The following is a 15,156-nucleotide window of genomic DNA, read 5'->3' on the forward strand; positions in this document are numbered from 1 at the left end:
GATATTGCACATTTTTTCATGTATGTGTTGGCCATTTGGATGCCTTCTTTGGAAAAATGTCTGTTCAGATCCTCTGCCCAATTTTTAATCGAATTGATTGTTGTTTTGTTTGTTTGTTTGTTTTGCTATTGACTTGTATGAGTTTCTTATGTGTTTTGGATGTTAACCCCTTATCAGATATATGACTTGCAAATATTTTCTCACACTTCATAGGTTGCCTTTTCACTTTGTTTATTGTTTTTTCTGCTGTGTGTGGCAGCTTAGTTTGATGTGGTCCTACTTGTTCATTTTTTATTTTTGCTTTTGTAGGTTATGCTTTTGATGTTATATCCGAGAAATTGTTGCCAAGACCAATGTCAAGGAGCTTTATCCTTATGTTTTCTTCTGAAAGTTTTAAGGTTTTAGGTCTTATGTTTAAGTCTTTAATTCATTTCAAGTTAATTCTTGTGAATGGTATAAGATCAGGGTCTAATTTCATTCTTCTGCATGATATTCAGTTTTCTCAGCACCATTTTTTGAAGAGACTACCCTTTCCCCATTGTATATTCTTGACTCCTTTATTGTAAACTAACTGATCATACAGGCATAGGTTTATTTCTGTGTTCTCAATTCAGTTCATTGGTCTATATATCTATTTTTATGCTGTACCATACTGTTTTGATTATTATAGGTTTGTAGTATAGTTTGAAATCAAAAAGTGTAACGCCTCCTGCTTTGTTCTTCTTTCTTAGGATTCCTTTGGCTATTCAGGATCTTCTGTCATTTCATATGACTTTCAGGATTGTTTTTTCTATTTCTGTGAGAAATACCATTGGGATTTTGATAGGGATTGCATTGAATCAAAGGTGGCTTTGGGTCATATGGACATTTTAACAATATTAATTATGCCAATCCATGAGTATGGCTATCTTTCCATTTACTTGTGTCTTCTTCTATTTCTTTCACCAACATCTTGTAGTTTTCAATGTATAGCTCTTTCACTTCCTTGTCTACATTTATTCCTAAGTATTTTATTGCTTTTGATACTCCTGTGAATGGGACTGTTTTCTTTCTTTTTTAGATATTTTGTTATAGTATATAGAAATGCAACTAATTTCTGTATGTTGATTTTGTATCCTGCATCTTTGAATTCATTGATTAGTTCTAACAGGTTTTTATTGGAATCTTTAGGATTTTTTTCTATATAAGATCATATTATCTGCAAACAAAGATAATTTTACTTCTTTTTAAAAAGTATTTGGATGCTTTACTTCATTGGCCTCTCCATGGGCTGCCTGAGTGTCCTCATGTCATGATAGCTGGGTAACTCCATCAAAGAAAGTGGTCCAAAAGAGGGAGAGATAAAGAGAAAAGGGAGTGGGGGGAGAGGGAGAGTGAGAGAGAGAGGGAGCATACCTAAGATGAAAACCTCAGTTTTTATACCTTAGTCTGGAAAGTGACATGCCCTCACTTCTGCTGGATGCCGTTGTTCATAGAGACCAGCCCTGGTACAGTGTTGGTGGGGTGATTACACAAGAGGGTGAGTATAAGCAGGTGGGGCTCCCTGGAGGCTGGGATCCACGGTATGTATGTGAGCCAGAAGTAGCAGGGTATTTGTTTTTTTTCACTATCATCATGCAATTGTCAATGTTTATTTTTCTTTCTCAACTATTTGATTTCTAGGTTATTAGTCTTTTATAAATAGTACAGACAATTTAAAAAAAATATATTTTCCTTGTTGGTCCCAAATATTTCTAACTCCACTTTTCAATTTCAAAATGACCTCAAGGTTTTTCTACAATTTAACCAGCAGATGGAGCATGAAAACCTGACATTTTAATAACTACTTTTCATTAGGTTACATGTAATACAGTCTTACGGTTTTGAAAGTGGCCTTAGCACTGGTTTAATCCTCTTCTACAGATTTAAAAACAGTGTTCAGAGATAGTACTAGAATCCGGGTCTTTGGACTTCCTGCATTTCCCTCTAAACCACCTGCTTCTATTGGAATCACTTGATGTTGACTCCTAAGAGCACTGAACTCAGTTCATTTTTGTTATTCACTCAGCTCCTATTGTGTTGAATTCATGCAGAAAGGAATAAGACAATCTATGTCCTATAAGAGATTACAGTTTGGTTGAAGAGAGAGACAAGTAACGAATAATTTCAATGCAAAATGCAATACCTTAGGATTTAGGGCTGTGATGCCTAAGGACCATGTCATGGATTTTCAGATAAGGAGATCCTGGGCACACAGTATCTTAAAGAATTAGCAGGAATTATCTAGGGAGAGTAGGGTTTGGGTGATAAAAGGATACTCCTGGAAGAAGGAAAACAGGAGGAAAGATAGAAAGGAGGGAGGTAGGCTGGTGTCTTTGGGAGACAAAGTAGTTCCATATTTCTGGTCTGCAAAAGAAAAATTAAGGCTAGAGTCACTCAAGTTTACTGAATACCGATTGAACTGTCACAATTGGTACGACAGCCCGCCCTATAATGACCTTGGAGTAAATTGGAGACTTTGTTTTTTTGGGGTCAGGCAATCATTCAGTCAGCAAATAATTCTTGAAAACCTGCTATGTGCCAAAAGCACTGTTCTAGGTGCTGAGAATACAGCAATGAATAGCAAAGATGAAATCCCTCTCTTACATGGAAGCTGCATACTAAATGAGAGGTTATAGGTCAAGAGACGATGATAAGGCCTTTGAAGAAAAATAGAGCAAGGTAAGGGAGAGAGAGTTTGCTGCACTGGAGGAGGTATAATTTTAAATGAAGTTGTTAGGGTAAGCCTTATTAAGAAGCAAAGACCTAAAGGAGGTGAGTTGTGGTTTAACAGATTGGTTGATAAGATCATAGAAGTCTTTTGAATTATAATGTGAAGAACCAATTATCACAAGTGGAGCAGAAAGAAGGACTATGAATTAGGAATTTCACAAGAGACTATATATACCATTGATGCAATATATTATACATAAACCTGTATCTTACAGATACACACTACACAGAGAGTGAGCTTGCCAATACACTGATGGCCAGATGAGGGCCAAAGTCTAATTAATGATCCATGTTTCCTGAAGTTCTTCTTAATGCAACCAAAGTTGTGAAATGGATACTTTGGAATTCCATGCCCATGTTTACCTATTACTTTGTTGATTCATACTTCAGTTCATTCATCTGACATTTGTGAGTGTTGGTAAGTTCATAGCACTGCACTGGGTGTTCCCCTGTGCATATCCATGGCAAACAAATGGATTAGCTATATTTGGATATATTTCAAGGCAGATTACAAAAAAATATTCAAGACTTTTTACCTCCTTTACCTATGAAGATTGTGTATCATATTAGAAATGAAAAATGTAAAGAAGAGTGTTCCTTAAACTTTGACCAGTTTGTCCATATATATATATATATATAAAGATACATTAAGCACCAACTCTATTTTTTCATAGTCCATGAAAGATATGGAAAGATTTTTATTCATGTCTTTGAGGAGCTCACAATATGGGGCAAATCAATAAGTAACCATAATAAAGTTTCACATATTCTCTTTAAATTAATGTTAAAATTAAATTTAGTTTTCTCTTCCTTTCTCCCTCTCAAAACTCCATGAAGGGCAGAGTCCGTGTCTTATTTGTTCATTACTGTGCTTCTAGTTCTTGCTAAATGTCTGGAACAAATATTTGGTGAAGGAATGGTAGACTTTTATCTGAATTATTTTCTTTGTTCATTATCTACATGAAAACCCCCACATAAATCAGTCTGGGGTGGTTTAGGTAAATCACTGTGTTATGTACTGTGTATATACGCAATCAGATGATAAGGGTGGTAATTGTCCTAATTATTCCAATGCTATTTTTCTTACAATTGTTTAATTTGAGCAGGCTAGGCTTGCTAATTACTTTATATCCAAGTGGAAAATCACCGAAGGACATGCCTCTGCCAAGGTGGGGGGAAGGGGATTGAAAAGCTGGCTTTCAGGGTTCCTCTTTGTCTTATGATTTATGAGTCTTTAACTGCCAATCTCCCTTGATATGTAAATACTTGCTCTTTCTATGTTGATAAATTAATTAATTTTATTTGTGTGTTTTATGGTGTAATATACCCTTAAGACACCATATTATATCGACACCATGGGGATAAATTTGGAGAGACTTAGAAAAAGTCTATTTTTTTATGATCTCAGTGGGATTTGCTGCTGATGTGGTAATTTGGAAATCTGATTTTTTTTTTTGATACCAGAAACATTATCTCTACATTAAAATGACAAAAAGAGAAAAAGTTCAGTCATCACTGGATCCTTTCTTTCTAATTCCATACTACAATTTGGGAGTCACAAAGGGCTTCAGAGTCGAAAATAACTACTTCTGAATTAACTCATAAGTCACTGACCTGGACTTGAACGTGCATTTTGATTTTTAACGTATTCTTATGGGGATATTATTGTTTAAAGAGGAAATTGGATGTTAAAATACTTTTGTCTTTATAGTTTTTAGAACCAAAAATAGACTTTCATCTTATGAAATCATGAAAAAAGATTTATTTTATTCTTAGGCTTGTCAACTTTTTGCTGAGAAGTGCTTTATACGTATCTGCATGTATGTGTAAGAGAGAGATAGATTAAAAGATTATCAGGTTATGACAATTATGGGTTAAGTGATGAAATGTCTGCATTTTAGTACTCCTTTATCTTTTTCTTCCAACAAATATTTTTTACACTGGATTGCCAAGGCAAGGTAACAGTAACTATCAATGCAAAAATTATTCCCCCGTTTCTGTGTAGTTTTCTGGATGAATGATTTCTGATTTCTCTAAGTAGGCAGGCTTGACTTTTTTTTCTAAGTCATAGTACTGGGATAGTGATGGACTCAGATGTGCTATGAAGTTTTAATAAGCAGAATATCTGTGTTTTCTGAAATGATTTCCAAGTACTTGCTTTGGGATGGAAATTATTTTTACTCTTTAGATGACTTTTACATTGATTTTCTTTGACTGTCCTCTTTAACAATGGCCAGGCAATATTTACTTGGCAATATTTATTTCCTTTACAGAGGAAATAAAACAATAGAATATAATTTTAGCTAGAAAGGATTTTAGAGATCTCTCATTCCTATGGCTCATTTTATGGAAGAGGATTGTCTTAGTCCGCCTGAGCTGCTATAACAAAATACCATAGCCTCAGGGCCTTAAACAGCAGACATTTATTTCTTACAGTCCTGGAGGCTGAGAAGTTCAAGATGAAGGTGCCAGCTGATTCAGTTTCTGGTAAGGACCCTCTTCCTGGTTTGCAGACAACTTTCTTCTTGCCATGTCCCCACATGCTGGAGGGGGTGAGATCTCTCTCTTCCTCTTCTTCTAAAGCCATAATACCATCATGAGAGTCCCACCCCCATGACCTCATCTAATCCTGATTACCTCCCAAAGGTCCCGTTTCCAAATGCCATCACAATGATGAGGGGTCAACATATAAATTTGGGGGGGGGACACGACCATTCGATCCATAGCAAGGATCAGAGAATCAGAAAGGCCAAATGATGTGTTTAAGCTTGTACAGTAAATTAATGGCTGAAGTAAAACTAGAAGTCATATTTTATTATTCTATACATTTTTTATTATACTCTTAAGTCATTTACTCATACTATAGATTTTCATTTAAACTCACAAGAGCACACTAAGTCAATGAATATCTAATATTTATTCCATCCCCTGATAAAAGGTGCATGTCAATGCTCTAAACTTTTGTTTTGATGGAGAAGTTAGAAGTTGCAAATGTGCTCCTGGAAGTCATCATGATTCCTGCTGTTACATCTGTGGAAACATTTTCTGTTTGGGAGCTGTGACAGACCAGATAGTTCCTCCAGTCCTTCTCAAAATTTCTCCCCTTAATGATAACAAACTTCAGGAGTAAAGATAGGCATGTCCTGCAGGCAGATGTGTTGATGAGAATACTAGGTAAGAGGGAAAATTGGAGAATTTATCTTGATTGGCAGGAAATTCAGCCAATTATGTAGCTCCATTAACTGAGGTAGTCTTTTTTTTTTTTTTAGATTTTATTTATTTATTTATTTATTTGAGAGAGAAAAAGAGAGAGAGAGCATGAGAGGGGGGAGGGTCAGAGGGAGAAGCAGACTCCCTGCCGAGCAGGGAGCCCGATGCGGGACTTGATCCTGTGACTCCAGGATCATGACCTGAGCCAAAGGCAGTCGCTCAACCAACTGAGCCACCCAGGCACCCTAACTGAGGTAGTCTTAAGACTGGGCTTTACTACTGAGTAATGAGAGAGACCTTGGAAGATGAGAGGCCATCTTGGCTCAACTGGGCTCCCTACTGAATCCAGTCAAGTGAGTGTCTCAGTGACACAATGTTGTGCAGAGTAACTGCCCTGTTTCTTTGTGAGCCTAGTCAACTCACAGAGTCATGGGAAGTAATACATCATTGTTGTTTTAGGTCACTAAGTTTTGAGATGATATGTAATATGGTACTTAGTTTGTGAAAGTTGTGTGTTGGCCACATACATTTACTCTTCTCTGCCTTGGAGTCATCTTTATTTTACTTCATACTTTATTTTACTTCATAGATTGAGCCACTTACTCTCCCAATTCCTGCACTAAGATAGCAGTACATAAACCATCCTCACATGACCACACTGCTCATTCATAAGTGCTCAGCCATTAGCTGCCTCTTTTTCTCTCTTCCCATCACTGCCAAGTGTCTACAGACAATCAGTCTGGAACTTAGACACCTCAGTTGGATCCCAGCCACCTGTGTCATTACCAAGTTGCAACTGTCACATAGAACCAGACTTCTGCCTTGATCTCACACTCCCTAGTCTGCCCCCTTTCACTGTCTTGGACTGCACATTCCTCCCACTATAACCTAGCTGGTGGTTGGAGTACCAGTTTCCTGCCTAGCTCCTAATGGTCTTTGTCCTTAAGAACCATCCTGTTGTCAGCCCCTAACAGTTAGAGGGCAACAGAACAGAAGAGTTTGTCAAATACATGGTTAAACTCTTCAGGATGAGTAACAGTGTTGTAGAGTAGAAAGAATGTGGGCTTTGGAGTCATACCAACCTGGTTTATATGCTAGACTGCCATTTATGAGATTGTGATTTTTTGGCAAATTTCTTGGTCTGTTTAAGATTCCATCTTCTAATTTGTGAAATAGGTATTAAGTCAACACATTGTAGCTGTTGTTAATTTCTGTCATATAACACTGCCCCTGCAGCTCCCTTAGCTCCCCATCTTTGCCTGTGCTGGAAAGACTTCTTTCTCTCTATCAGCACACATTGTAGGTTCCAGCCTGCCTCACACTCAAGCCAGTATTGTATAGATAGAGTTTCCTAAGAAAAACAAGCTACATGATAGTCCACCAAAAAGATAGTTGAAAAGCCATGCTTAATTGATTCCTTTTAGGTCTTCTGCTGGATTTCCTTTAGACTTGGGCTGATTTTCATTAGATCTTGTACACAGGAGCATGTTTTAATTTACATGTCTGCTCTACTATTTCTCATTTTTTCTACCATAATCTTTTGAGTTAACAGCTTTAATTGAGGTTGCAAGGCAACAATACTCTGTAATTTTGGATTGTTTCTAAATAGGGTGCTAATTGCTTTATAATTTTCCCTTTATACCATTAAGGACCTGTGTGTGTGTGTGTGTGTATGTGTATACTTAAGGACTAATCTATTATACAAACTATTAAAACTTGGGGTACAAAAAACAAGTAGAATCTATGATTTTGTAAATGAAACCAACACATTTTGATGCAGTACTATATTCTGCAAGTTGTTTTAATTGTATAGGGGAAGATAAAAGACTTTTGGGAGTGTTTACTTTATTTTAACTCCAGAACTGTATTACTCTTAATGTACTGGACACCCCACTGACTGGGAGTGGTGCAGAAGGAAGGATGCAATATGTAAATACACTAATCAGATCAATGCAAATCATAATAATACATTCCTTTATGGTCTGGGAGACAGCTGTGTAAAAGTGATTTTCATTTTCATAGGTTTGGGTGAAACTCTTTAGCAAATCCTATCTCCTGATTCTGTGATTCTAGCTCTGTTGTGTTTTATTTTGATTATTTTTCCCTTTTGGTTTTTGTGGGACTACATATGGTGAAAGTTGGCATTTCAGGCCTCAGTGGCTAGTTTTATTTTCTTCTCTTTGTGTCCAACTGGTTTTGGAACTTTTGTTTCCAATAACAGCTACAAAACCACATGAGCGGAGCTTTTGTGAGGTTTTCTGCGTGACCAAAGTGGGGTTGGTGATGTGACAACTGTCTCAAAGATTTTCTTAGGAAAGAATGGATCATCATCTTTGGAGAAAGGATTTTTTTTTCCCTTTAAAAGATCCAACAAATTATTTCAGTTTACCAAACTTGATGCCATCATTTCGATGTTTTAATCAGGTCAAAACTTCTGGCTACTTGCTTATATGGAAGATATATTAGTACCATTATAAAAGAAAAAAGTCAGATATTCCCATTTCCCTGGGATCTTAACAGAGCTCACAGAAAGAAGGAAGTGTTGCTAATGGGAATTAAAAGAAATCAGAACGTTCTTCTGAGTTATCATAAGTCAAGGGGAAACTAAAAGGTGAGGAAAAAAGAAAAATAACCTTGTTCATCAAAAGTTTAGAATTTTTAGTCATTCAAAATAATGAAAAGTAAGGGTTTGAAGCATTGTGAAAGCATTTCAAAGGGAAGGTACAAGTTTAGTGGTGAAATTGCATAATCCCTAAAACTGAATTTTAGAAATAAACTTTTGTTAGATCTTTCCCTCCTAAGTGGAGGAGCCCACAGCAATCTCTAGGGAATAAAGTACCCAGACCTTTTCAGATCACTCTGAAAGGCAGTTTTAGTAAGGTGAGTTGTTCGGGGGTGCCTGGGTGGCTCAGTCAGTTAAGCATCTGCCTTCAGCTCAGGTCATGATCCCAGGGTCCTGGGATTGAGCCCTACATCGGGCTCCCTGCTCAGTGGGGAGTCTGGTTCTCCCTCTCCCTCTGGCCCCGCCTCTGCTCATGTGCTCTCTCTTTCTCTCCTCTCAAATAAATAAAATCTTAAAAAAAAAATAAAGTGACATGTTTGGCACAAATCTATAGGTTCCTCTCCTCTCACTTCCTGGGGGAAGGTAAATTAGGAGAGTGCGGGTCTTTCTTGCTGAAACTTTGGAGGAATCCTCTGGGTGTAATTGTTCCTAGAGATAGAAGAATGGACAGAACAGCCTGACTTAGTTTGCAGAGATCAGATGCTGATAGATAATTCAGTCTGCTGAAATAAATGTCCATTGACATCACCACAACTACCTCCTCATGTACATTTCTATCTACATGTCTGCCTGTCATATGGATAAGAAACCAGAAAGTTCTACTTATAACAAATATATTTAGTACTTCTCAAAAACAGATCCCCAAGACACCAAAGAGTAGGCAGGAACGAGGGTACATTGAATGACATCATTAATTGGTAAAGAAGAAATGAGACACAAGACTAAAAAAATACTTTGGAGTCCCAACTCCCACTAAACCTCTTCTGAAGCAATCCACTTCTCTCTCTACCTACTGCCACCACCATAGTCCAGGCCAGTGTGAGTTCCAGTCTGGATTAGTATGATAGTTTCTGATTGAATTCACTCATGTTCTGCCTGCCCCTACCCCTATCCAGTATCTGCACTGTTGCTATTATCCTTCGGCTCAGCATCTTTCAACGGCTCTATACTGTCTGTCGGATAAAATCTCCTTGTGGTCTCACAGGCCATTAGGATCTTCCTGATTTATGGGCTCTACCTCACTCCTTAGAGTGCTTAGAGCACTCTCTTTGCTTCGGCTCTAGCTTTTCTGTCTTATCAGTCAGATCTTTTGCATTAAGGTTTTTTTGCCTTTTCTACCTTTTATCTCCTTATTTTTTCCTCTTTCACCTCTTACCCAGTAGTAGTTCTTATGCCTACAAAACAAAACAGTAAAACACCCCAAAAACCTAAACAAAGAAATAAGATCCTATGGCTAGAGGATTGGTGATGAGAGACTTCTTCTGAGGCCAATATCAAGGTTATGCTTCCATGATGATCATGAGCTGTTTGTCTAATGTTAGGCAGAAGGCTCCCTCACTCAAACATTTTATACTTGGTCTTGGAGAAAGAAAGTTTAGAGCAACTCAACTAGGCAGGAGGAACCATGGATGAGATTCTTTGGAAGCCACCTGAAAGCTCCCTTTAGGATTTCCTTTCACATCAACTGGGTGAGTTTGGCATCTCAGTGAATCCCTGCTCCAACACACATAATTCAGTTTGAGCAATGGGTGTAGACACCTTACACAACTTCACAAATCAGCGAGGAAGCCTGAATAAATGGCAGAGATGTTTTCCTCTATCACATCCAAAAACCTAAACCTATCTATCACAACTGAACCAGAGATCAGATCTTGTTCATCTTTCTGATCTTCCTGCCTCAGGCTTATTCTTCTTCTGTGAAGCCTTTCTTTTTCTCACTCCTCTGTAGTCTTCTAGCACCTTGCCCATACCCCTCTTAGACAGCAGTCATCACAAGCTATTTGCTGATATGTCTGTCTTTCATAAAAAATCTAACTACTGCAGGACAAGCTTCACTGAAGATAAGCTCATAGTAAGAGCACTTTGAAGAATTTGAGAAAAAATCTGCTGTGAAAGAGAGCTAGTAGACATCATACCTGGGAGAATTAACATCCCAAAATTGAAGACCAAAAAACAATCTTAAGAAAACTACAAATTACATATATTTAAAAATATCAAAGAAATAAAGAATTAAAAATCAGACAAAAGACCAAGCTGCTTGTGAAATCCAAGCAGTTTTGAAGAAGAACCAAATTAAGCTTCTGGATATGAAAACTGTAATTGTAAAAAAATAAGTTCAGTGGGTGGGATAAATAGCAGATGAATGTCAATTAAAATGGGAACCAGAGAACTGAAAGATGGAGTTGAGTAAATTGCCCAGAATACAATAGAAAGAGAAATAAAATGGTTTTAAGAAATTATGAAGTGATGTTAAGATATAAGGAAGATAGAATCAAGGGATAGAATCAGGTATTCCAGAAAGAGAAAATAAAAGACATAGGGGGAGATAGTATTCCAGGAGATAATGACTAGGGAGTTTTCAGAATTGAAGAGGTATATGAACCCTCAAATTCAAAAATCATAATGGGTGCCTAACACCAAACCCAAATGAACTCCCAAATACAAACAAACATAAAAATACATAACCACACTAGGATGTATTATGGTGAAACAAACAAACAAACCAAGAAAACCCCCACAATCCAAAAATGAAGTCCAGAGACAAAAAGAGATTTCTTCTAGAGAGGAATATAGTTAGGCTGACAACAGACTTCATATTAATAGTAGTACTACCAATAGACATTGGATGAGACTAAAATCACATATCTAAAAAGTGCTGAGGAAAAGCAACCCTCAATCTAGGATTCTTTTTTTTTTTTTTAAGATTTTATTTATTTATTTGATAGAGAGAGACACAGCGAGAGAGGGAACACAAGCAGGGGGAGTGGGAGAGGGAGAAGCAGGCTCCCCGCTGAGCAGGGAGCCTGATGCGGGGCTCGATCCCAGGACCCTGGGACCGTGACCTTAGCTGAAGGCAGATGCTTAATGACTGAGCTACCCAGGCACCCTCAATCTAGCATTCTAAACCCACTAAGCTATCATTTAAGACCACGAGTAAAATAAACACATTTAATTTTGTTTGTGAGAAGTTTTGTTATAGATAAGCCTGAAAAACTGCTGAAGATTTTCATCATTCAGAATGAAAGCAATTAAGAAGTGGAACACAAAGAACCATGTCTTGTAAAGAAATTGATAATTCAAATAAACATTGACAAAAATATAACAAAATTATTTCTAACTAGTTGGAGATTTTTATTTTTATTTTTTAAAGATTTTATTTATTTATTTGACAGAGAGAGACACAGTGAGAGAGGGAACACAAGCAGGGGAGTGGGAGTGGGAGAAGCAGGTTTCCCGCAGAGCAGGGAGCCCGATGTGGGGCTTGATCCCAGGACTCTGGGATCATGACCTGGGCCGAAGGCAGACGCTTAACGACTGAGCCACCCAGGCACCCCTAGTTGGAGAATTTTAAAAATGAAACTAAAATATTGACAATAATTTGAAATCAGGAGGCAGTGATAAAATCAAGACATTAAAGAAAATGTTCCAGGGACCTTGCATTGATTGGAAGAAGGCATTTGAAATAGAAATATATTATGTAACTCAAAACCAATAGAAAAGGTAGATGAAAGAAAACTGGATGAATCAGTAAAAGTAATCCATGGAGAAAGATGAAAGTTAATCACACAAAACAAAATAGATGGTTGATATAAATCCAAAGAGATAGAAGTATAAACAATTAAACCTTCCTGATGATAAATAGAGATGATCAGATCGAGTTAAAAATCAATTGTAAATTCTTTGGTTTGTAAAAGCTGGGAAGTTCCATTAAAGAGGTTGATTGTAGGGCGCCTGGGTGGCTCAGTTGGTTAAGCGACTGCCTTCAGCTCAGGTCATGATCCCAGGGTCCTGGGATCGAGCACCGCATCGGGCTCCCTGCTCTGCGGGGAGCCTGCTTCTCCCTCTCCCACTCCCCCTGCTTGTGTTCCCTCTCTCGCTGTGTCTCTCTCTGTCAAATAAATAAATAAAATCTTTAAAAAAAAGAGGTTGATTGTAAATTAAACAAAAACAACCCTGAAACTTCAGGGCTCCTATTTGGAGATAAAATGTCATGTCATTTGACCAAGAATAATAATCTCTGCTCCTCCTCCCCCCAAAAATCATGTATCAATTTTCAAATCAAAGGTAGATTATAAATTTTTTTTTCACAAATGATATGATTATCTACAAGAAAGCCACAAAGAATCTGAAGATTAACTATTATAAGCATTTAAGTGTTTATATCAATTTGCATTTCCATACATATGCATAAACTGAAAGTGTAATAATAAGAAGGTAGCATTTACAATAGCGGAAAGAAAAAAAAGTGAAAAAGAAAAAACTAAGATACCTCGGAATAAATCTTATAACATATGTTCAAGATCTGAATCGAAAAATTATAAGGGGTCCTCAAAAAGATGTTGAAGAGTGCATTTGCTAATTGTTTGAGACTTATATAAAGATACAAGGCTGAGAAGAGTGAGGCCCACTCTGCATTCTGTGGAGACTGAGGGTCTGCATCGCAGCAGCTCCAAGAACAGAGTAGCCCTAGCTCCAGTGCCTCGAGGTCCTGATGCCTGTCCGATGATAACCAGACCCCAGCTCGGTCAGGATCCCCCACAGAGAACAGTGCTGACTGAGAATGGACAGTACGGGAGGACCTGTGGCCAGGGGATCACAACAATCAGGTGTTTTCTGGATCAGAAAATGTCTTCCCTCCAGCTGGAAAGAAAGTGCTCTCACTCCAGGTGCCAGCCAAGCAAGGATTTGCCGTCTACATGGATGAGATACTGCATGGTCCAGGTGCCAGCCAAGCAAGGATTTGTTGTCTACCTGGATTAGCCCGAGCAGAGGGACAGAGACAGCTGTACAGGGAAAGAGGAGATGGCATTTGAGGATGTGTATGAGGTAGACACCAGCACACTCAAGTCAGACCTTCACTTCCTGCTGGATTTTAACACAGTTTCCCCAATGGTGGTAGATTCATCTCTCCATTCCCAGTCTGAAGATGCATCAGATTTTGGTATAGATGTGTTAAATGTGACTGAATATGCTGAAGAAATTCATCAGTACCTTAGAGAAGCTGAAATAAGACACAAGCCCAAAGCACACTACATGAGGAAGCAACCAGACATCACAGAAGGCATGCGAATGATTCTGGTGGACTGGCTCGTTGAGGTCGGCGAAGAGTATAAGCTTCGAGCAGAGACTCTCTACCTGGCTCTCATCTTCCTGGACAGGTTACTTTCATGCGTGTCTATTCTGAGAGGGAAATTGCAGATTGTAGGCACAGCAGCGATTCTTCTGGCTTCTCAATATGAAGAAATATATCCACCTGAAGTAGACAAGTTTGTCTACATAACTGATGATACTTACCCAAAACGCCAACTGCTAAGAATGGAACATCTGCTCCTGAAAATCCTGGCTTTTGATCTCACAGTGCCAACCACCAACCAGTTTCTCCTTCAGTCCTTAAGGAGACAAGGAGTATGCGCCAGAACTGAGAATCTGGCCAAGTATGTAGCAGAACTGAGTCTTCTTGAAGCTGACCCATTCTTGAAATATCTTCCTTCATTGATAGCTCCAGTAGCTTATTGCCTGGCCAGCTATACTGTGAACACCCACTTCTGGCCAGAAACCCTTGCTGCATTTACAGGCTATTCATTAAATGAAATTGTGCCTTGCCTGAGCGAGCTGCATAAAGCATGCCTTAATATATCCCATCGATCACAGCAAGCAATTAGGGAGAATTATAAGGCTTCAAAGTACATGCACGTGTCTCTGATGGAACCACCTGCAGTTTTCTCTCTGCCGTAAGTTTCCTACAGAAGCACTTTCAGAACTTCACCTCCAGATCAACTGAATTCGTCTTAACTTTTATAGGTTTCTGCAGGTTGGGTCAACTCGTGTTGCTACAAGATAGATGCCATATTTTTAAAAATGTAAATGTGGTTAGGTCCTCTTAGACATTAGTAACTTGTAATATCATCTAACATTTTTTAAAGAATAAACAAACAACTTGCCTTGTGAAAAAAAAAAGATAGTGAAGAAAACCCAAGTAAATGGAGAGATACATTGTCTTAGTTCATTTGGGCTGCTATAACAGAATAGACTGGGTAGCTTACCCATAGATGAGTAGCTTATAAATAGAAATTTATTTCTCACAGCTTTGGAGGCCGTGAGTCCAAGATCAAAGTGCCAGCATTGTTGCATTCTGGTGAGGATCTTCTTCCCGGTTCACCTTCTCATTGTATCCTTACATGGTGGAAGAGGCTAAGGACCTCTGTGGGGTCTCTTTTATGAGTAACTAATCCTATTTATGAGTGTTCCATCCTTATGACTTATGCACCAACCAAAGGCCCCACCTCCTAATGCTGTCATCCTTGGGAGTTAGGATTTCAACATACGAATTTTTTTTTGCAGGGGAACAAATTTTCAGGCCATAATATACATGATATTCATGAGTAGAGACTCACTTATCAGAAATTATCAGA

At 38.2% G+C, this 15,156-nt stretch overlaps 1 protein-coding gene across 1 annotated transcript; it reads left to right on the plus strand.

Annotated features, from left to right (window-relative positions):
- The first annotated feature begins 1,440 nt into the window (after nucleotides 1–1,440).
- Nucleotides 1,441–14,712, plus strand: LOC110575554 (cyclin-A1-like). The gene is given in 4 exon segments (XM_044913087.1): nucleotides 1,441–1,519; nucleotides 13,113–13,355; nucleotides 13,358–13,410; nucleotides 13,466–14,712. Coding segments are annotated over 4 exon segments (1,389 nt in total). The 3' UTR covers nucleotides 14,480–14,712.
- The last annotated feature ends 444 nt before the right edge of the window (nucleotides 14,713–15,156 follow it).

Source organism: Neomonachus schauinslandi, chromosome 2, assembly GCF_002201575.2.
Source record: "Neomonachus schauinslandi chromosome 2, ASM220157v2, whole genome shotgun sequence".
Lineage (NCBI taxonomy): Eukaryota > Metazoa > Chordata > Mammalia > Carnivora > Phocidae > Neomonachus > Neomonachus schauinslandi.